Source organism: Cherax quadricarinatus, chromosome 36 (assembly GCF_038502225.1).
Source record: "Cherax quadricarinatus isolate ZL_2023a chromosome 36, ASM3850222v1, whole genome shotgun sequence".
Classification (NCBI taxonomy): domain Eukaryota; kingdom Metazoa; phylum Arthropoda; class Malacostraca; order Decapoda; family Parastacidae; genus Cherax; species Cherax quadricarinatus.
In genome coordinates, this window is record NC_091327.1 from 23,708,806 (window position 1) to 23,733,222 (window position 24,417).

Sequence of the window (24,417 nt, forward strand, 5' to 3'; positions counted from 1 at the left end):
GTGTGTCTGTCTTTCTGTCTACCTGTGTGTCTTTCTGTCTATCTGTGTGTCTGTCTTTCTGTCTACTTGTGTGTCTGTCTTTATGTCTACCTGTGTGTCTGTCTTTGTCTACCTGTGTGTCTTTCTATCTGTGTGTCTGTCTTTCTGTCTACTTGTGTGTCTGTCTTTATGTCTACCTGTGTGTGTCTGTCTACCTGTGTGTGTCTGTCTACCTGTGTGTCTGTCTGTCTACCTGTGTGTCTGTCTACCTGTGTGTCTGTCTACCTGTGTGTCTGTCTTTCTGTCTGCTTGTCTGTCTCAGAGCCACTCATTAAGAATGTAATTGGTCTTGAAGACACCATATTAATAATGATAGTAACACAATAATAATCACTGAGGCACATTAAATGTGTATAAAATGTTAATACTATAGACATTTTGCTTAATCCATCTATGATTTTTTTTCAAAATTATATAATAAACATGCTACATAACATATAAACATATAAATTAACAAATATGAGATGTTTTTCTGGTCGGCTTGACAGAGTGAACAAAAACCATTCGTGTCCGGGCTGGTAACAACAACAACGTTTGTTTACATAACTCGTGAATCTTCTACACTCATTTTCTCTCTCGTTTATTCATTTAATCTTGTTTACTAACCTCTCACTCTACATTAAGACTACAGATATTTTAAGGTAAGTAATGAGTGGACACGATTATTATATTATAGTTTAATAATATTATTATTAGTACATTTGTATTATTGTAATAATAATAATTATTATTATTATTATTAATTTAGGGCACTGGAGCACAGATCCACTGTATAGCACTTTGTCTGGATTTTTTGGGTTATCCTAGGTAATTTATACTATGTATGATAACTTCACTTACATGTACCTGTGTGTGTGAGAGAGAGAGAGAGAGAGATATATATATATACAGAGAGAGAGAGAGAGAGAGAGAGAGAGATACAGAGAGAGAGAGAGAGAGATACAGAGAGAGAGAGATACAGAGAGAGAGACACAGAGAGAGAGAGAGAGACAGCCACATTCAGTCAGGCAGCCAGTCAGCCACCCACCCACCCACCCGGCCAGCCAGCCAGCCAGCCAGCTGGATACGTATTACACATGTTCCAGAGTTGTCTCTCTTTACTTAGGGTATAGGTTATACTACATTCTGGCAGGATGACACTACCAGTGGTATTCTCCCGTTCCACTGTGTCGACAATACATAAAGATAACAGTAACATATGATACTGTATGCTATGTAAAATTTACAATACAGTTCACTACCATGTACAGGTCCCCCTCAACATTCATGTTTTCAACTTTCGCAGGCTTCACACATTCGCGAATTACCAACCGCCAAATCATATTTAAGTTTCCCACCACCTGCAAGTCCCTACTACCCTCCCTCCGAACCCCCCAACTGGCAGCCAGCCCTCCCACCAGTGTGGTGTGTGTTTTGTTTGTTCATTATTTGCTATTAAACTACAGTACATATAATGTAAACTCATTCATGACTGCATATTGGAATGGCTATTCGGACAGGTATTGGACGGTGACATCATGTGCTTACTCTTGAACACAGCAAAGAATCAAACATTTCTGCTACTACTAATAATAACAGTAGTAGCAGTAGTAGTTAGTAGTTAGTAGTTAGTAGTAGTAGTAGTAGTAGTAGTAGTAGTAGTAGTAGTAATAATAGTAGTAATAATAGTAATAATAATAGTAATAATAATAGTAATAATAATAGTAATAATAATAGTAATAATAATAGTAATAATAGTAATAATAATAGTAATAATAGTAATAATAATAATAATAATAATAATAATAATAATAATAATAATAATAATAATAATAATAATACGATAGAATTGAAGAAGGAAATTGTACAAAAATACGAGGGAGTGGTTGACACATCGTCAGTGTGGCTTTGTTTATGCTGGAGTGGACATTAGTCTCCATGCTCTTCCAAACATTTCACAATAATTCATTGTGTTTGGTGCTTGTAGATTGAGTGCGACTGGAGTGGTAGAGGCAGTGATTGAGGAAGCAGTTGAGGCAGTGGGTGAGGCAGTGGGTGAGGCAATGGTAGAGGCAGTGGGTGAGGCAGTGGGTGAGGCAGTGGGTGAGGCAGTGGGTGAGGCAGTGGGTGAGGCAGTGGGTGAGGCAGTGGGTGAGGCAATGGTAGAGGCAGTGGGTGAGGCAGTGGGTGAGGCAGTGGTTGAGGCAGTGGGTGAGGCAGTGGGTGAGGCAATGGTAAAGGCAGTGGTTGAGTCAGTGGGTGAGGCAGTGGGTGAGGTAGTGGGTGAGGCAGTGGGTGAGGAAGCAGTTGAGGCAGTGGGTGAGGCAGTGGTCGAGGCAGTGGTATTTAATAACATGCTTGTTAATAATAATGATAACACATGTTATTAGTAATATGTATTATTATTATTTATAACATGTTATTAAATACCACTGCCTCGACCACTGCCTCACCCACTGCCTCAACTGCTTCCTCACCCACTGCCTCACCCACTGCCTCACCCACTACCTCACCCACTGCCTCACCCACTGACTCAACCACTGCCTCTACAATTGCCTCAACCTCTGCCTCACCCACTACCTCAACCACTGCCTCAACCACTGCCTCTACCATTGCCTCAACTGCTGCCTCAACTGCTGCCTCAACCACTGCCTCACCCACTGCCTCTACCATTGCCTCACCCACATGTTATTAGTAATATGTATTATTATTATTTATAACATGTTATTAAATACCACTGCCTCAACTGCTGCCTCTACCATTGCCTCAACTGCTGCCTCACCCACTACCTCAACCACTGCCTCAACCACTGCCTCTACCATTGCCTCAACTGCTGCCTCAACCACTGCCTCACCCACTGCCTCTACCATTGCCTCACCCACTACCTCAACCACTGCCTCAACCACTGCCTCAACAACTGCCTCACCCACTGCCTCAACCACTGCCTCTACCATTGCCTCACCCACTGCCTCTACCATTGCCTCACCCACTGCCTCTACCATTGCTTCACCCACTGCCTCAACCACTGCCTCTACCACTGCCTCACCCACTGCCTCTACCATTGCCTCAACCACTGCCTCACCCACTGCCTCAACTGCTTCCTCAACCACTGCCTCTACCACTCCAGTCGCACTCAATCTACAAGCACCAAACACAATGAATTATTGTGAAATGTTTGGAAGAGCATGGACACTAATCAACCACTCCCTCGTATTTTTGTACAATTTCCTTCTTCAATCCTATCTTATTTATTATTTATTGTAGGAGTGAGGAAGAGCCAGTTGTGAGTGTGGGGGAAGTTCGTGAGGCAGTAGGTAAAATGAAAGGGAGTAAGGCAGCCGGGATTGATGGGATAAAGATAGAAATGTTAAAAGCAGGTGGGGATATAGTTTTGGAATGGTTGGTGCAATTATTTAATAAATGTATGGAAGAGGGTAAGGTACATAGGGATTGGCAGAGAGCATGCATACTTCCTTTGTATAAAGGCAAAGGGGACAAAGAGAGTGCAAAAATTAAAGGGGGATAAGTCTGTTGAGTATACCTGTAAAGTGTATGGTAGAGTTATTATTGAAAGAATTAAGAGTAAGACGGAGAATAGGATAGCAGATGAACAAGGAGGCTTTAGGAAAGGTAAGGGGTGTGTGGACCAGGTGTTTACAGTGAAACATATAAGTGAACAGTATTTAGGTAAGGCTAAAGAGGTCTTTGTGGCATTTATGGATTTGGAAAAGGCGTATGACAGGGTGGATAGGGGGGCAATGTGGCAGATGTTGCAGGTGTATGGTGTAGGAGGTAGGTTACTGAAAGCAGTGAAGAGTTTTTACGAGGATAGTGAGGCTCAAGTTAGAGTATGTAGGAAAGAGGGAAATTATTTCCCAGTAAAAGTAGGCCTTAGACAAGGATGTGTGATGTCACCATGGTTGTTTAATATATTTACAGATGGGGTTGTAAGAGAAGTAAATGCGAGGGTCTTGGCAAAAGGTGTGGAGTTAAAAGATAAAGAATCACACATAAAGTGGGAGTTGTCACAGTTGCTCTTTGCTGATGACACTGTGCTCTTGGGAGATTCTGAAGAGAAGTTGCAGAGACTGGTGGATGAATTTGGTAGGGTGTGCAAAAGAAGAAAATTAAAAGTGAATACAGGAAAGAGTAAGGTTATGAGGATAACAAAAAGATTAGGTGATGAAAGATTGGATATCAGACTGGAGGGAGAGAGTATGGAGGAGGTGAATGTATTCAGATATTTGGGAGTGTACGTGTCAGCGGATGGGTCTATGAAAGATGAGGTGAATCATAGAATTGATGAGGGGAAAAGGGTGAGTGGTGCACTTAGGACTCTGTGGAGACAAAGAACTTTGTCCTTGGAGGCAAAGAGGGGAATGTATGAGAGTATAGTTTTACCAAAGCTCTTATATGGGTGTGAAGCATGGGTGATAAATGTTGCAGCGAGGAGAAGGCAGTGGAGATGTCATGTCTGAGGGCAATGTGTGGTGTGAATATAATGCAGAGAATTCGTAGTTTGGAAGTTAGGAGGAGGTGCGGGATTACCAAAACTGTTGTCCAGAGGGCTGAGGAAGGGTTGCTGAGGTGGTTCGGACATGTAGAGAGAATGGAGCGAAACAGAGTGATTTCAAGAGTGTATCAGTCTGTAGTGGAAGGAAGGCGGGGTAGGAGTCGGCCTAGGAAAGGTTGGAGGGAGGGGTTAAAGGAGGTTTTGTGTGCGAGGGGCTTGGACTTCCAGCAGGCATGCGTAAGCGTGTTTGATAGGAGTGAATGGAGACAAATAGTTTTTAATACTTGACGTGCTGTTGGAGTGTGAGCAAAGTAACATTTATGAAGGGGTTCAGGGAAATCGGCAGGCCGGACTTGAGTCCTGGAGATGGGAAGTACAGTGCCTGCACTCTGAAGGAGGGGTGTTAATGTTAATGTTGGCAAGACAGTGATGGAGTGAATGATGGTGAAAGTTTTTCTTTTTTGGGCCACCCTGCCTTGGTGGGAATCGGCCAGTGTGATAATAATAATAATAATAAAAATTTATTATTATTATTATTATTATTACTACTACTACTACTACTATTGTTATTATCAGCAGTAGCAGAAATGTTTGATTCTTTGCTGTGTTCAAGAGTAAGCACATGATGTCACCGTCCAATACCTGTCCGAATAGTCATTCCAATATGCAGTCATGAATGGGTTTACATTATTTATACTGTAGTTTAATAGCAAATAATGAACAAACAAAACACACACCACACTGGTGGGAGGGCTGGCTGCCAGTTGGGGGGGGGGGGGTCGGAGGGAGGGTAGTAGGGACTCACAGTGGTCGAGGAAGTGGAGGCAGTGGTATTTAATAACATACATGTTATTAAACCATAACATGTATGTATGTATGTAGTACAATTTACGACGTTTTCATATATTTTATGATTGTTCATGGTTCAACAAGTTAAGGAAGAAGTATTGTATTATATTTCCCTACAATATATTGGGGTACCAAACATTCGCGATTTCTCAACATTCGCGAGGCTCTTGATCCCCTAACCCTCGTGAATGTTGAGGGAGACCTGTATACATTATATACAATACATAAATAATTAAAATGTAACAATAGAAGTAAATTATGGTAAAAAGCATGAAATAATGATTGTACATTACAGTACTATGTAGGTAGTTTATATAGGAAAGGTTTGACATTATGCCCTACCCAGTATGTCGGCAATTTTCAAAGGTTCGACTTACGTCCATTTTGACTTACGACCAGTTGGTCGGAACCAAGCTTGGTCGTAAGTCGGATGGTACCTGCATTTGTTCAATCCTGTGTACCTGATAAAGCCCAGCCTTGGGCAAAATAAAAGAATCCTCTCCTACCAGTGTCTTTATTCCCACTTATCGGCATTTGCCACTGTCTACGTTTTAAAATAAGTTATTTATGTCAATTAATAAATACTTCAAGAATATACATATCAAATTTAGGAGAATCAGTACAGCTTTAAAGCTGAATTCAACAATCTTATAAACTGTTTTGTTTTATTATAAAATACTATATAACATAACTCACCTGCAGTTAGAAGACACTGAATTTATACATGTAAGTGGTGATTCTTCCCATTCAAAGCTAAGAACTGGCCTCCTTTGTCTCTGTGGATCATACAGCCGCACCTAGATAATAAAATATAGCATTGAAGCCATGATAATAATTTTTTTTTTTCAACACGTCGGTTGTCTCCCACCAAGGCAGAGTGACCCAAAAAGAAAGAAAAAATCCCCCCAAAACAATACTTTCATCATCATTCAACACTTTCACCTCACTCACACATAATCTCTGTCTTTGCAGAGGTGCTCAGATGCAACAGTTTAGAAATCCCTCCAAACTGCCAATATCCCAAACCCCTCCTTTAACCCTTAAATTGTCCACACGTAGATATGCGTGCACGTGCACAGTGGTCCGAATGTATATCGACGTTTTATTTTTCATTCCTTCAAATTTGGCGCGATAGGCCTGATTCGCCTAGACATGAAAGAATGGGTCTGTGCACTCAGTGTGAACATTATGAAAAAAATCAGGGACCACTTAGTAACTTGTGGGAGCACCAGTTCAATTGAGTGCCAGCTAGAGCAAATATCATGGCAAATACCAGTGATTCATTGATGTCATATCATATTAACACTCGCATTTTAACACTTAAACTGTCTAAATGTAGATCTACGTTCACTCACGTGGCGCTCCAAATACAGTAGACCCCCGGTTAACGAACTTTTTTCATTCCAGTAGTATGTTCAGGTGCCAGCACTGACCGAATTTTTTCCCATAAGGAATATTGTGAAGTAGATTAGTCCATTTCAGACCCCCAAACATACACGTACAAACGCACTTACATAAATACACTTACATAATTGGTCGCATTTGGAGGTGATCGTTAAGCGGGGGTCCACTGTATTTTGAAAAATAAAAAAATAATTTTTTTTCTTTTAAAATGAAGAGTACATTTTTCTATATGTTATAGGATTAACAAAATTTTTTTTAGGGTCAGTACTTTCGGAGATATAAGACCGTGAAGTTGGCTCTGGATGCTCTCCTGTCAGCAACATCGACTCCTACCTCTTGCAGAAGTGTTGCCAATATACCTTTTTTCTCGTTTTTATTTTAATTTATATATTTTTTGTTCTGATAATTACAATTTATAATAGTTCTTGTAATTTCATAGCTAATCTTTGTTCTGACACTAATATTTGGTACTGAAATAGTGCTCAAATAGACACAATCACATTGACAGGTGAACATTTACACCTGCCTGGGTTATTTAGTATTGTCTAGAAATATATACAAAGTATTTATAGGTCCTAACAATGTTTTAGATACCCTGGCATATACCTTGAAGCATGTTATTATGAAAGGCATCCCTATACTGTTGACAGCCTAGTGACATTTGATGAATGCCCACTGCTTCAGCTAACCCTCGCTGTATTTGTTATCACTGTTACACAAACATGTCTTGTCTCTCTCTGTCTATTTATGTCTGTCTATCTGCCTGTCTATCTGTCTGCCTGCCTGTCTCTGCTTATCTGTCTTGCTGTTTGCCTGGAGTATATGTATATCGCACTCCTTGAAGAATTGTGTTATGGCATCTGTTATCAGCTCGATGACATTTGATAAATGGGTGCTCAGGGAATCCTGGCTTTGTTTTCACTGATACACACAAACATGTTTCTGTCTATCTATCTATCTATCTACCTATCTATCTTTGCCTGGAATTTTTGGGTTATCCTAGGTGAGAGACGGCCGACTTGTTGAAAAAAAAAAAAAAAAAGTATAATAACTGTACTTATGTGTACATGTAAGACAGAGATATAGATAGACAGAGATACAGACAGACAGATATACAGATAGACAGTGATACAGATAGGCAGAGATATAGAAGGATAGAGATATAGACACAGAAACAGCCAGAGACAGCCAGCCGGCCAGCCTGCTGAATACATAAGAACATAAGAAAGAAGGAACACTGCAGCAGACCTACTGGCCCATGCAAGGCAGGTACATATCACCCTCACTCCCCCCCCGGCTTAGACCCATGACTCACCTAGTCAGGTCACATCCATTGAAGGAAGGAGCATGACATCAGACTTAGTAGCACAAGCTAGTCAGGTCCAACTCACACCCACCCACACTCACTCATGTATTTATCTAACCTGTTTTTACTTTCCTCTTAAAATGGGAGTATTAATGCAACATGGCATCAGTGAATCCCTGGTGTTTGCCATGCTATTTGCTCTAGATGGCGCTCAATTGAACTGGTGCTCCCGCAAGGTACTTAGTGCTCCCAGATTTTTTTTAATAGTGCGCACACTGAGTGCACAGACCCATTCTTTCATGTCTAGGCGATTCAAGCCTATTGTGCCAAATTTCAAGGAATGAAAAATAAAACATTGATCTACGTTTGGAGCACTAAGCATGCAAACGTAGATCTACGTTTGGACAGTTTAAGGGTTAAGAGGAAAGTAAAAATAGGTTAGATAAATGCATGAGTGAGTGTGGGTGGGTGTGATTGGACCTGATTAGCTTGTGCTACTAGGTCAGATGCAGTGCTCCTTCTTTCAGTGGATGTCACCTGACTAGGTGGATTATTGGTCTAAGCTGGGGTGGGTGACATGGACTTGCCTTGCATCAGCCAGTAGGCCAGCTGCAGCGTTCTTTCTTTCTTATGTTCTTATGTATTCAGCTGGCTGGCTGGCTTTGGCTGTCTATATCTCTATGTCTGTATCTGTTTATCTGACTATATCTGTCTATCTGTCTATATCACTGTCTATCTGTATATCTCTCTATATCTCTATCTCTCACATGTACTCATAAATACAGTTATTATACATAATGTAAATTACTTAGGATAACCCAAAAATTCCAGGCCAAGTGCTATACAGTGTTTGTAGATATAAGACATAAATAAACATGATGCAAGTAACAGCAGTGTCACTTGCTCAGCAATCTGGGAGCGGCTCATAAACCACAAACCAACAGGTTTACCAGCCGCTCCCTGAGACAGAGACAAGCAGATGGAAAGACAGACACACAGGCAGAAAGACAGACAAGCAGAACTAGACAAACAGAGCTAGACAGACAGATACAGGCAGACAGACAGATAGACTGACACAGACATACACAGACATGTTTGTGTGCAAGAGTAAAAACATATAAAGGCAAGGTTACCCCCTCCAGAAGCACACATTCATCAAATGTCACTGGCTGTCACTTATCTGACCCTTGTCACAACACCATTCTTCAAGGAGTTTCATACTCCAGCATGTCTAAAACATTGCTGGGACCTATAAATACTTTGTATATATTTCTAGACAATAGTCAATGACCAAGGCAGGTGAAAATGTTCACCTGTGAGTGTGATTGTTACTATTTGAGTACTATTTCAGTACATAATATTAGTGTCAGAACAAAGATTGGCTATGAAATCACAAGAACTATTATAAATTGTAATTATCAGAACATAAAAATTATATAAATTAAAATAAAAACGAGAAAAAAAGGTAAATTGGCAACACTTCTACAAGCAGCAGGACTGGATGTTGCCATCAGGTGAGCATCCAGAGCCAACTTTGTAGTCTTATATCTCGGTAAGTACTGGTCCTAAAAATTTTTTTTTGGTCTTATACCACACAGAAAATTGCCCTCTTTAATTTAAAAACAAAAAACGATTTTTTTATTTTTCAAAACATTTGGAGCACCACGCAGGTGAACGTAGATCTACGTTTGGACAGTTTAAGGGTTAAAGTGCAGGCATTGTACTTCCCATTTCCAGGACTCAAGTCCTCCCAACCGGTTTTCTGAATCCCTTCACAAAATATTACCCTGCTCACACTCAACAGCTTGGCAGGTCTTAAAAACCATCCGTCTCCATTCACTTCTATCAAACACACTCACAGATGCTTGCTGGAAGTCCAAGCCCCTCGCCCACAAAACCTCCCTTACCCCCTCCCTCTAACCTTTTCGAGGACAACCCACACCCCACCAGTCATTCTACTTTATTTTCTTTCTAAATGACCAAACCACCTCAACAACCCTTCTTCAGCCCTCTGACTAATATTTTTAGTAACTCCACACCTCCTCCTAATTTCCACACTCCAAATTCTCTGCATAATATTTATACCACACATTGCCCTTAGACAGTATATCTCCAGTGCCTCTAGCCGCCACCTCGCTGCAGCATTTACAACCCAAGCTTCACACCCATATAAGAGTGTTGGTACAGTAGGACCCCACTTATACGGCAAGTTAGGCTCCAGGCTACCAACGTAAAGCGGAAATCGCCATAAAGTGGAACACCTTTTTTTCCACTTATAAATGCATATAAATACTAGATAACAAGTTTACACTAACATATAATAAGTTAGCAATAGAACTAGGCATTAAAAAACAATAAAAAAGTAAAAATGTACACATATAGTACACTCATTACTTACCTTAAAATATTTGTAGTCTTAATCTAGGGTGAGATGAGTAGTATTTATTGCAAGAAATCAAGTGTGGTATGTATGGTAGCCAGCCAGGCTACCATACCAGGCCAACCCACCTACACATGATATTCTATAACATTTAAGCATCCCAGAGCGATAAAATGCATATACAGTTCACTCATTACTTACCTTAAAATATTTGTACTCTTAACGTAGGGTCAGAGGTGAGTAAATGAGATAAAACGAGTAAATAAGAGAGAGAGAGAGAATGAGTACATGAGAGAGGACACTCGCGGAGTTTTGTAAACAAACCAGGCCAACGCTAGTTTTGTAAACAAGCCAGGCAAACACGTCTGGTTTGTGTACAAGTTACATTGTGTACAAGTTGTCTCTACGTTGATACGGTAGAATAAGTAAAGAGGAACACTCCCATTCTCACGTAAGACCATTTTTTAGAAGAAATGACGCTTTGAGTGAAGGCACACAAAAGGAATAATTTTCTACAGTTACCCCCAGTAACACATTTTCTCTTATGTTGGACTAAAGAAAACGTTATTCTTGCTGTCACTTGTACAAGTTGTCTGGGTACCACATCTCATATTTATGTTTATTTATTCTACAGTGGAGTGTATTTATCATCTTTATATGTTATGTATCATGTTTATTATATAATTTTGAAAAAATATCATAGATGGATTAATGAAAGTGCTTATATTAACGTAATATACGACATTTAATGAGACTTTGTAATTATTTTTTTTTATTAACACACTGGCCAATTCCCACCAAGGCAGGGTGGCCCGAAAAAGAAAAAACTTTCACCATCATTCACTCCATCACTGTCTTGCCAGAAGGGTGCTTTACACTACAGTTTTTAAACTGCAACATTAACACCCCTCCTTCAGAGTGCAGGCACTGTACTTCCCATCTCCAGAACTCAAGTCTGGCCTGCCGGTTTCCCTGAATCCCTTCATAAATGTTACTTTGCTCACACTCCAACAGCACGTCAAGTATTAAAAACCATTTGTCTCCATTCACTCCTATCAAACACGCTCACGCATGCCTGCTGGAAGTCCAAGCCCCTCGCACACAAAACCTCCTTTACCCCCTCCCTCCAACCTTTCCTAGGCCGACCCCTACCCCGCCTTCCTTCCACTACAGACTGATACACTCTTGAAGTCATTCTGTTTCGCTCCATCTCTACATGTCCGAACCAGCTCAACAACCCTTCCTCAGCCCTCTGGGTGTGAAGCATGGGTGATGAATGTTGCAACGAGGAGGAGGCTGGAGGCAGTGGAGATGTCATATCTGAGGGCAATGTGTGGTGTGAATATAATGCAGAGAATTCATAGTTTGGAAATTAGGAGGTGTGGGATTACCAAAACTATTATCCAGAGGACTGAGGAGGGGTTGTTGAGGTCATTCAGACATGTAGAGAGAGTGGAACAAAACAGAATGACTTCAAAAGTGTATAAATCTGTAGTGGAGAGTAGGCAGGGTAGGGGTCAGCCTAGGAAGGGTTAGAGGGAGGGGATAAAGGGGGTTTTGTGTGTGAGAGGCTTGGATTTCCAGCAAGCATGCGTGAGCATATTTGATAGGCGTGAATGGAGACAAATGGTTTTTAATACTTGACGTGCTGTTGGAGTGTGAGCAAAGTAACATTTATGAAGGGATTCAGGGGAACCAGCAGGCTGGACTTGAGTCCTGGAGATGGGAAGTACAGTGTCTGCACTCTGAAGGACGGGTGTTAATGTTGCAGTTTTATAACTGTAGTGTAAAGAACCCCTCTGGCAAGACAGTGATGGAGTGAATGATGATGAAAGTTTTTCTTTTTCGGGCCACCCTGCCTTGGTGGGAATTGGCCAATGTGCTAATAAAAATAAAAATAAAAAAACACCAGCTATCTCCCATTCAGGTAGGGGTGACCCCATCCCCCCCCCCCAAAAAAAAAACAAAAGAAAAAAAGATGCCTAAGAGGCACTATTAACCAAAAATATAATAATAAATTAAAAATAGCTTACATGCTTATATCTAGAAGAGACTGCCACACAGTGCTTCTCCTCCAGAAATGCAATGTCAGACACCCAAACAGGGACCCGCAGCTGAAGCATATCTGGTTTCACCTGCACAAAATACATAATAAAAATTAATCTACTTTCTATATAATATTGTGTATACAAAGGAGGTTATGTAAATGGATGTCAATATAAACTATATTTTTTTTTTTTCAAAACATTGGTCATCTCCCACTGAGGCAGGGTGACCCAAAAAAGAAACACTCACCATCATTCAACACTTTCACCACCATTCTCATATAATCACCGGCTTTGCAGAGGTGCTCAAATATGCCAGTTCAGACGTCACTCCAAACAGCAGATACAGCCTCTCCTCACTTACCAACGTACTCATTTACTGACAACTCGGAGTTATGATAGGCTCTCTGATGAGTCAATATTGCATGCCATACGAGAACTTGGGCCACGGAAATGGGCAGCACAGAGTCTCAGTGTTAAGCATCCCAATCTCCTCCTTACAGCCACTCAGTACACTAGCTTTTAAAGTCTCCAAGACTACATATTTGTACAAATATGTACTTGATTGTGCACCCCATGTACAAGATAGAAGTGCAGCAGCACTTGGAAGAGTTAAATGGAAAACGTACAATAGAAGTTCATTGTAAATGGGTTAGTGATGGGTCTCAGTATCAAGCAATCTCCAAGACTACATATTTTGTCTATAAATTTGTACTTGATTGTGCACCCCATAGTACAAGATAAAAGTCCAGTGGCACTTGGAAGAGGAGAGATAGGAAAATGGAAGAAGCACAACAAAGGGGTTAGCTGGTGTATTCGTCTGTGTTTACATACTCAGTCTCTCGTGGCAGCTTAATTATAAAATGATTACTCAGTGAAAAAGATATATCGATGGTGATAATACCAATAATATATTTTATTATAATTAATCACTCTGGGGTACTTTCAATGTCATACATATTTCATATATTTCTTGTAGTTGACATTTAAAGCAACCCAGAGCGATTATTCTTATTCTTATTATTATTATTCTTTCTTTCTTTCAACACACTGGCCGTATCCCACCGACGCAGTGGTCCAAAAAGAAAAACAAAAGTTTCTCTTTTTAAATTTAGTAATTTATACAGAAGGGATTACTAGCCCCTTGCTCCCGGCATTTTAGTTGCCTCTTACAACATGCATGGCTTACGGAGGAAGAATTCTGTTCCACTTCCCCATGCAGATAAGAGGAAATAAACAAGAACAAGAACTAGAAAGAAAATAGAAGAAAACCCAGAGGGGTGTGTATATATATGCTTGTACATGTACGTGTAGTGTGACCTAAGTGTAAGTAGAAGAAGCAAGACGTACCTGAAATCTTGCATGTTTAAGAGACAGAAAAAAGGCACCAGCGATCCTACCATCATGTAAAACAATTACAGGATTCCGTTTTACACTCACTTGGCAGGACGGTAGTACCTCCCTGGGCGATTGCTGTCTACCAACCTACTACCTACATTATTATTATTTTTATTTATTATTATTAATTATTATTATTATTATTATTATTATTATATTATTATTACATTCTGTGTCTCTCATGGTAGCTTAAATGATTAAACTCTATGAACAAGGTATGTGGTTGGTAATAATAATAATCGCTCTGGAGTGATTTAAATGTCAGCTACCAAATCTGTACAAAATATATATGACATTTAACCCTTTCGGGGTTTCCGACGTACTAGTATGGCTTACGTGCCAGGGTTTTTGACATACTAGTACGCATAAATTCTAGCGTCCTCAAATCTAGCAAGAGAAAGCTGGTAGGCCTACATATGAAAGAATGGGTCTATGTGGTCAGTGTGCACAGTATAAAAAAATCCTGCAGCACACAGTGCATAATGAGAAAAAAAAACTTTGACCGTGTTTTTGGTTTAAAACAGTGACTTTGCACTGTATTTTCGTATGGTATTTATGGTTGTATTCTAGTTTTCCTGGTCTTACTTTATAGAATGATTTTGATTGGTTTCACAATGAAAAGTAACTTGAAATTGAGCTCAAAGTAGCAGAAATGTTCGATTTTTGCTAAAGTTCAAAAGTAAACAAATCATGCCACGTGTCCAATACACGTCAACTGGTGAATCTATTAATATCCTTTCACAAGTGCGCTGATATTATTTATACCATTTCTACACTAATACAGTAGTCTGCATAACAGTAGTAAATCTTCTAATTTTTGTGAGAATAAAAATTCAAAGTGGAAAGCAAAAGAAATGTAAGAGGGGCGTGGGGATGTGACTAATGAACAGAGGAAATGTTGTTTTAGTGCCAGGAATGTCTTTCTTGTTTATTCTGGACCCTATTCGGAAATTGGCATCTTTTGAAATTTGTGTGAAATTGGCAAAATTGCTAAATTCTGACCACTTTATTGAATAGTTGAAATCGGTAAATGGGTGGTTTCTTGTACTCATTCGATAGAAAAAACGGAGTTCTAGCGAAATATTTATGATTTTTGTCAACTAGAACACTGGAATTGGCCGAAAATAGGGCTCAAATTGGGCAAAATCGCCGATGCGTAAACATCGTCGAGACCGCTAACTTAGAGAGAGCATAATTCCGTAAGTTTTCCATCAAATTTCATACTTCTGGTGTCATTATGATCGGGAAAAGATTCTCTATCTTTTCATAAAAAATAATTTTTTTTTTTTAAATTTTGGCGACCCTGAGAACAAGTCTCTGAGAGGGCCTGGCGACCCTCAAAGGGTTAAATCATTCCAGAGCGATTATTTATTATTTTTATGATTATATTATTATTATTTGTAGTATTTATTATTATTATTAGGGTCATGGAAACAGGCAGCGAGGCATCTGAGCATCAAGTACTGTATCTCAGTCTGCTTCCTACAGCCACTGAGTATACTAGCTTTCATTGTTTCCAAGACTACATATTTGTACAAATTTGCACTTTATTGTGCATCCCATAGTACAAGATGTCAGAGAAAAGGAAGATCTTTACTTCACCTCAAGGAAGCATCAAGAAACAAAGGAAGGCTCTCAATCTTGAGGTGAAAATGAAAATTATAAACGAGTATGAAGCTGGTAAGAAAGTGTAAGTGATAGCTGATGACTTAAAGCTGGTGCGTTCTACCATTCCCACTATCTTGAAGGATATAGATAGAGTGAAAGAAACAGTGAAAGCATCGACAGGCTTTCAAGCCATAATAACTAGGTAGCAGAAGCATGATAAAGACCCCCATATTAATAAAAACATATATGGAGAGATAATGGAGGGTGTGCCGGGCTATACGAGAGAGAGGGAGAGGGCGTCAGCAATGTCTCTCAGTAACTCATGCTTCACCATGATGTACAGATGTGTAAGCTCACGGCACTATAAAAAAATTATATAATTATACTATTACTATCAATAAAGGCTATATACCTATCATATTTATTCCAGAATAATATTAGGTATAACATAAATAATGTAGAAGCATGATAAAGATGCCCAGATTAATAATAACTGACATTATATAGAGAGGTATTGAAGGGTGAAGGGCCGGGAGGGATATATAAAAAAAAAAAAAAAAAAAAAAAAAGATTGCAACCATAACAGAAAACGTTATGTGCCTGAAGGGTAACTATAGAAAATCACTCTTACCCTATGCAAAGACTGAAAAAAAAAAAATTCCCAAGCAATCAGTAAGTCACTGACCTATTTCATGTTGTATTACCATTAATAATAAACAGATTGAAAGGAATTTCCCAGCAAACATAAAACTGAATGTTTTAATTCTGGGTGGTGACATCTCTGAAGTGTCAGTAAGGGGTGATTCCTCGATTAGCAAGGATATCGTTTACCGACGGGGTCTTAGGCCCCTAACTCCATCGTTAAGTGAGGAGAGGCTGTATCCCAAACCCCTCCTTCAAGGTGCAGGCATTGTACTTCCCACCTCCAAGAATTCAAGTCTGAGTAACAGGTTTCCCTGAATCCCTTCACAAAACATTACCCTGTTCACATTCCTCCAACAGCTCATCAGGTCCCAAAAACCATTCGTTTCCATTCACTCCTAACACCCTCACACTATATATAAAGCAATCAAAGAACTTACTACATATATAATACCAATAATAATAATTTTTTTAAACGCACTGGCCATCTCCCACCGAGGCAGCATGGCCCAAAAAAGAACAAACACTTTCATAATCTTTTTCATTTTACATTTAGCAATTTATACATGAGAAGGGATTACTAGCCCATTGATCCCAGCATTTTAGTAGCCTCTTATGACATACATGGCTTACTGAGGAAAGATTCTCCTCTATGTACTTCCCCATGGAAAAAAAAAAATAAAAAAAAAAAAAAAATAAAAAAAAAAATAAAAAAAAAAAAAAAATAATAATAATAATAATAATAATAATGGGCTAGTAACCCCTTCTCCTGTATATATTACTAAATTTGAAAGGAGAAACTTTCGTTTTTCCTTTTGGGCCACCCCACCTCGGTGGGATACGGCTGGTACGTTGAAATAATAATAATAATAATAATAATAATAATAATAATAATAATAATAATAACCTAGGTAGTAGGTTGGTAGACAGCAGCCACCCAGGGAGGAACTACCATCCTGCCAAGTGAGTGTAAAACGGAAGCCTGTACAGTGGACCCTCAACCAGCGATGGCATCGATTAACGATAAATCTGACTAGCGATACATTTTAACACAAAAATTTTGCCTTGGCTAGCGCTTAAAAACCCGACCAGCGCTATTCGTTCCGTACGAGACGCGTCCGCTTTGGCCTGAGCGTGCCTCACTTGTCCCGTGGGTGCCATTGTTTACAAGCCAGCCACCGCGGTCGCTTCCAAACATACAACTGGAACATTTCATATTATCACAGCCTTTGAAGTGATTGCACCTGCAAAGTAAGTCACCATGGGCCCCAAGAAAGCTTCTAGTGCCAACCCTACAGCAAAAAGGGTGAGAATTACTATGGAGATGAAGAAAGAGATCATTGCTAAGTATGAAAGTGGAGTGCGTGTCTCTGAGCTGGTCAGGTTGTATAATAAACCCCTATCAACCATCGCTACTATTGTGGGCAAGAAAACGGCAATCAAGGAAGCTGTTCTTGCCAAAGGTGCAACTATGTTTTCGAAACTGAGATCACAAGAGGTAGAAGATGTTGAGAGACTCTTATTGGTGTGGATAAACGAGAAGCAGATAGCAGGAGATAGCATCTCTCAAGCGATCATATGTGAAAAGGCTAGGAAGTTGCATGACGATTTAATTAAAAAAATGCCAGCAACTAGTGATGTGAGTGAATTTAAGGCCAGCAAAGGTTGGTTTGAGAGATTTAAGAAGCGTAGTGGCATTTATAGTGTGATAAGGCATGGTGAGGCTGCCAGTTCGGACCACAAAGCGGCTGAAAAATATGTGCAGGAATTCAAGGAGTACATAGACAGTGAAGGACTGAAACCTGAACAAGTGTTTAATTGTGATGAAACAGGCCTATTTTGGAAGAAAATGCCAAGCAGGACCTACATTACTCAGGAGGAAAAGGCACTCCCAGGACATAAGCCTATGAAAGACAGGCTTACTCTGTTGATGTGTGCCAATGCTAGTGGTGATTGCAAAGTGAAGCCTTTATTGGTGTATCACTCTGAAACTCCCAGAGTGTTCAGGAAAAACAATGTCCTCAAGGCTAATTTGTGTGTGCTGTGGAGGGCAAACAGTAAGGCATGGGTCACTAGGGACTTTTTCTATGACTGGTTACACCATGCATTTGCCCCCAATGTGAAAAATTACCTAACTGAAAAGAAATTAGACCTTAAGTGCCTCCTGGTATTAGACAATGCTCCTGGTCATCCTTCAGACTTGGCAGAGCGACTTTCTAGGGACATGAGCTTCATTAAGGTGGAGTTTTTGCCTCCTAATACCACTCCTCTCCTGCAGCCCATGTTCCAGCAGGTCATTTCCAACTTCAAGAAACTGTACACAAAAGCTATGTTTGAAAGGTGCTTTGTAGTGACCTCAGAAACTCAACTGACTCGAAGAGAGTTTTGGAAAGATCATTTTACCATCCTCAATTGTCTAAACATTATAGGTAAGGCTTGGGAGGAAGTGACTAAGAGGACCTTGAAGTCTGCTTGGAAAGAACTGTGGCCAGAATGTGTAGACAAAAGGGATTTTGAAGGGTTTGAGGCTAACCCTGAGAATCCTATGCCAGTTGAGGAATCCATTGTGGCATTGGGGAAGTCCTTGGGGTTGGAGGTTAGTGGGGAGGATGTGGAAGAGCTGGTGGAGGAGGACAATGATGAACTAACCACTGATGAGCTGCTAGATCATCTTGAACAGCAAGAGGGCAGACCTGAGGAAACTGCTTCAGAGGAGGGGAGAGAGAAACTGAAGAAGTTGTCTACTTCTAAGATTAAGGAAATGTGTGCAAAGTGGCTTGAAGTGCAAACCTTTTTTGATGAAAATCGCCCTGACACAGCTATTGCAAGCCGTGTTGCCAACCTGTACACTGACAATGTTGTGAACCACTTTAGGAAAGTCATAAAGGAACGAGAGGTACATGTATCTATGGACAGATATGTTGTGCAACAGAAGTCCAGTGACTCTGAAGCTGGTCCTAGTGGCATTAAAAGAACAAGGGAAGTAACCCCAGAAAAAGACTTGCTACCTCAAGTGCTAATTGAAGGGGATTCCCCTTCTAAACACTAAGATCAACAGTCTCCCCTCCTCCCATCCCATCAATCATCACCAGATCTTCAATAAAGGTAAGTGTCATGTAACTGTGCATGTCTTTTTCAGTTTGTGTGTATTAAAATTAATATTTCATGTGGTAAAAATTTTTTTTTTCAATACTTTGGGGTGTCTTGCACGGATTAATTTGATTTCCATTATTTCTTATGGGGAAAATTAACTTGACTAACGATTATTTCGATTAACGATGAGCTCTCAGGAACGGATTAACATCGCTGGTTGAGGGTCCACTGTAATTGTTTTACACGATGGTAGGATTGCTGGTGTCTTTTTTTTCTGTCTCATACACATGCAAGATTTCAGGTACGTCTTACTACTTCTACTTACACTTAGGTCACACTACACATACATGTACAAGCATATATATACACACCCCTCTGGGTTTTCTTCTATTTTCTTCCTAGTTCTTGTTCTTGTTTATTTCCTCTTACCTCCATGGGAAAGTGGAACAGAATTCTTCCTCCGTAAGCCATGCGTGTTGTAAGAGGCGACTAAAATGCCGGGAGCAAGGGGCTAGTAACCCCTTCTCCTGTATATATCACTAAATGTGAAAGGAGAAACTTTTGTTTTTCCTTTTGGGCCACCCCACCTCGGTGGGATACGGCCGGTGTGTTGAAAGAAAGAATAATAATAAATGTGTTTCTCAAAGAATGAAAAGGCACAATACACAAATAATCCACACATAAGAAACTGAAACTTATGACGACGTTTCAATCTGGGTTATTTGTGTAAAGTACAAAAAAAAAATAATTATAATAAAGCTAGTAAATTTATTTGAACTTTAGTTGTCTGAATATGCTAAAGGTGGTGTAGCAGTAATGTTGAATGAACAATTCTGGAAGGACAGCAGGCAAAAATGTTGAAATGAGAGAAGGGGTAGTTTAGTAGTGTAATGCAAAATGTGAGAACAGAGTTTTAGTTAATGTTTCTGCATGTGAAAGTGAGAGGAGTGTAGAGAAGTGTGCTTTGAGAAATGTTAAGGGAAAGTTTAAAGACTTTTGTACCACATGAATAGTACAGTGGTCCTAAGAACATGACTATTTACCTGGTAGTATTGCATACACAGTATTCTAGAATATAATTTTATACTTTATCCCTCAAATTTATATGAAAATTGTTCCATAAATAATAGCAAAATTACAGTAAGTGTTAAAAAATCATTATGTTGGCAAATTAGACACATGTGCAACTCTTGGGTATCTTTATTGAGGAAACGTTTTGCCACACAGTGGCTTCATCAGTCCATACAAAGGAGAATGTATAGACTGATGAAGCCACTGTGTGGCGAAACGTTTCCTCAAAAAAGATACCCAAGAGTTGCACATGTGTCTAATTTACCAACGTGTCGGTTCTCTGAACCATTCATCTACAATCATTATGCTGATGGTGGCTTTAAGTTTTCGTTCCCTTTTTTCATCAAACCAGGCATAATTTTTAAGAAGTTTTGGTTTTGCTTGGTGCAGAGAATTAATATGAAGAGTATTTCAGAGCATATATGCTGAGAGTTTAACTTAATCCCAATTTTAGGGATTATTCTTGTCTGGTGGTGAAACGGTTACGAGTGCCTTAACCCTCTGTTTCAGTCGTATATATACGTCTTACGAGCCACTGTCTTTGACGTATTAATACGCATAAATTCTAGCGGCTTCAAATCAAGCAGGAGAAAGCTGGTAGGCCTACATGTGAGAGAATGGGTCTGCGTGGTGGATGTGCGCCCTGTGAAAAAATAGAGGACTCAGTGGTGCATTGTGGGAACGCCATCTTTGTAGTCCATTTTCACCATGCCTCGCGGTAAGAAGTGCCTCACTCCTCGGCAGATTGGAGGCCTTTTGTTCCCAAGTGATAGCCCTAACAGCGATGGAAGTGCCAGTGAAAGTGAATTTCATGGTTCTGGAGAGGGTGTAACCGAAAGCAGTGCCCAGGATAACGTAATTAGTGATGAAAATCTAGATGACCCACAACCTTCCACCTCTGGTGCTGGGCCGTCTCATTCACGTTCACCCATACCAGGACGAAAGAGGAAACTATTTGCCCATGTACAAGACTCAGATGTGAGCAGTGAAAGTGATAGTGATAGTGATTTCAAAGCTACTGAAAGCAGTTCTAGGTGCAACAATGAGGGTGAATATTCTCCAGTGAAACGGCAGTATATACGACGCAGCATGCGTTCTGGTAGTGTGCCATATGCTCTTCCAAGGGTGAGGAGTAAATCTTGGAGTGCATCCCATGGCCCTACACCACGAACTGATAGTGAAGATGATGATATTGTTACAATGGGGATGAATGATGTGCGTGGGGCAGCAGGTGGTGGTGGTGGTGGCAGTGGCGACGAGAGTCATGTGGCACCAGCAGCGAGCCATGCTAAAAAACCCTGAAAGGGTTAATACATCAAAAACACTGGCTCGTAAGACATATATATACGACACCAACAGTCAAACAGTTAAGCAAGCAACTTAAACAGCCTGATCTCAATGTATATGTGGAAAAATATGCACATATGCACTGACTTGGTGAGCAAGTGAATCCAAGTGAATGGTCCCAAATCTGCACACAGAAACCACTCCCTACGAAAGTAAAAGACTGGGCAGGCAATGCAAAATGCCCCCAATTAAAAGTAAGGGTGCCATTGGTACACCAAGAGAAAACACCATAAGTGTCCGGGGCCCAAGACTGTTCAACAGCCTCCCATCAAGCATTAGGGGAATTGCCAATAAACCTCTGGCTGCCTTCAAGAGAGAGCTGGACAGATACCTAAAGTCAGTGCCAGATCAGCCGGGCTGTGGCTCGTATGTTGGACTGCGTGTGGCCAGCAGTAACAGCCTAGTTGATCAGGCCCTGATCCATCGGGAGGCCTGGTCATGGACCGGGTCGCGGGGGCGCTGATCCCCGGAATGACCTCCAGGTATATGGGAGGAGATTGTAGAGGCAAATTCCATTCATGAACTGAAGTGTAAACATAACAAAACCCACTGGATTCAGGAGCTAAAACTCAGTCAACACAAACACACTGAGATGAACAAACAGAAGCTTGAGTTTGGTAACAGAACAGGTGAATAAGAGACCACATACATTTTTGGCTTGAAATATAGGTTCTGCTGGATGCTCCAAATCCCACACCTGAAGCTCATTTTCCTTTCCTCCGGTAGCTATCATATTTGGTGATGCTGGGTCCTGCCTCATACGCGTCAAGAATTCTCCACTTGTTAGCGCATTTATCTCAACTGAGCTTTCCCCACGCCAGAGTGTCACTTGACCTGACTTGACAGCAGTTATGGTAACGCTGAAAAGTAAACACGAACTAATTTTATATGTCTGGATGTATATGTGTATGTATACATTTTATTATAGCAACAGTGTAGTTCCACTGCATTTTGTGTAGTAAGCCCATATAAGACTGGATCTAGCTCTGCTGGAATAAAACTTTAAAAGCTACCGCAGCTATTGAACACACAGCGAAGTGCTTGACACTATTATAGTCTAGAGCAACGTTTACACTCACAGATTTCTTTGCCTTATGAAATATGAAACAGTATAGACACACTAGAATGACTGATTGATTATATATAAGAACAGGATGTGAGTGTGAGGGGGGGTGTGAGGCATTAGGCAGACTGAAGGGGGAAAAAGCAGCTGGAACTGATGGGATCATGACAGAAATGTTAAAACCAGGGGAGGATATAGTTTTGGAGTGGTTGGTGCTTTTGTTCAATAAATGTATGAAAGAGGGGAAGGTACCTAGGGATTGGCAGAGAGCATGTTCAGTTCCTTTATATAAAGGGAACAGGGACAAAAGAGACTGTAAAAATTATAGGGAAAACAGTTTATTCCTTTATATGAAGGGAAGGGGGACAAGAGAGATTGTAAAAATTATAGGGAAAGAAGTTTACTGGGTATACCAGGTAACGTGTATAGTAGGATTATTATTGAAAGAATTAGAGGTACAACAGAGAACAGGATTGAAGATGAGCAAGGAGGCTTTCGAATGGGTAGGGGATGTGTAGATCAAGTGTTTACATTGAAGCATGTATGTGAACAGTATTTAGATAAAGGTAGGGAAGTTTTCATTGCAATTGTGGATTTAGAAAAGGTATATGATAGAGCGGATAGGGGAGCAATGTGGCAAATGTTGCAAGTATATAGAATAGGTAGTAAATTATTAAATGCTGCCAAGAATTTTTATGAGGATAGTGAGGCTCAGGTGAGGGTGTGTAGGAGAGGGGGAGATTACTTCCCAGTACAAGTAGGCCTTAGACAGGGATGTGTAATGTCACCATGGTTGTTGAACATACGTGTATTTACAGATAGGGTGGAAGAAGAAGTAAATGCTAGGGTGTTGGGGAGAGGGGTGGGATTAAATTATGGGGAATCGAATACAAGTTGGGAAATGGCCGGTGTGTTATAAAAATATATATACAGCCTCTCCTAAGAGTACATCAGTAAATGAATTTGTCGCTAAGTAAGAAGCATACTATAATAGTAGTGGGTATGTGTCAACCATCTTTGATATTATTTTAATTTCACCTTTGCACCATTTGTAACATTTCTGGTATAATTTTAAATGTTTATACAGTAGTGTACTGTATATTGTAATAAACAAAATAGAAGAAATCAGCTCTAACATACATTATTTAGGTATGCATACTGGTCAGAGAGCCCGTCATAAGCCTGAGTCATCAGTAAATGAGTACATTGGTGAGAAGAGGCTGTGTATATGTATGTATGTATACATACTATTCTTAAAACAATTAGCAAGACAGAAAAATAGTTAAAACTTTTTCCTGGCAGACTGGCACAATACCTGAATAAGACACAAGAGGAGATATTATAATAAGTGCTTCCAATGGAAAAAAAAATCCTGAGATAAGAGTGATTTCACAGGAATCATGTTACTGTGATTAAATAAAGGTGAAGAAACAAAAAGCATAAACACTTCACACAGCTTTAAAAAATTACTATATGGTGGGCTAGTAGATGTACAGTATTGCAGAGCTTCTCTGTACCTTTGCTCTTAAGGTAATTAGGCCTACTTACCCATCATATCTTGCTAGAGACACAATAGGTCCCTCGCCTACACTAATTTTACGGAGAGATACAAATGCCTTCACCGTTGTATCAAAAGTTCGTATAGTTTGATTTCGTAGGCCCATCAAAATCTGAAAAAAA

General features: G+C 40.1%; 1 protein-coding gene across 1 annotated transcript in view; it reads right to left on the minus strand.

Annotated features, from left to right (window-relative positions):
• l(2)k09848 (lethal (2) k09848) overlaps window positions 1-24,417 on the minus strand; it is a 49,330-nt gene that overhangs the window by 14,322 nt on the left and 10,591 nt on the right. Inside the window, exons 3-6 of the mRNA XM_070091584.1 lie at window positions 24,286-24,407; window positions 22,324-22,534; window positions 12,504-12,605; window positions 6,077-6,177 (exon numbers count right to left, since the gene is read on the minus strand). Coding sequence (XP_069947685.1) covers window positions 6,077-6,177; window positions 12,504-12,605; window positions 22,324-22,534; window positions 24,286-24,407 — 536 coding nt within the window. The remainder of the gene's footprint in view (window positions 1-6,076; window positions 6,178-12,503; window positions 12,606-22,323; window positions 22,535-24,285; window positions 24,408-24,417) is intronic.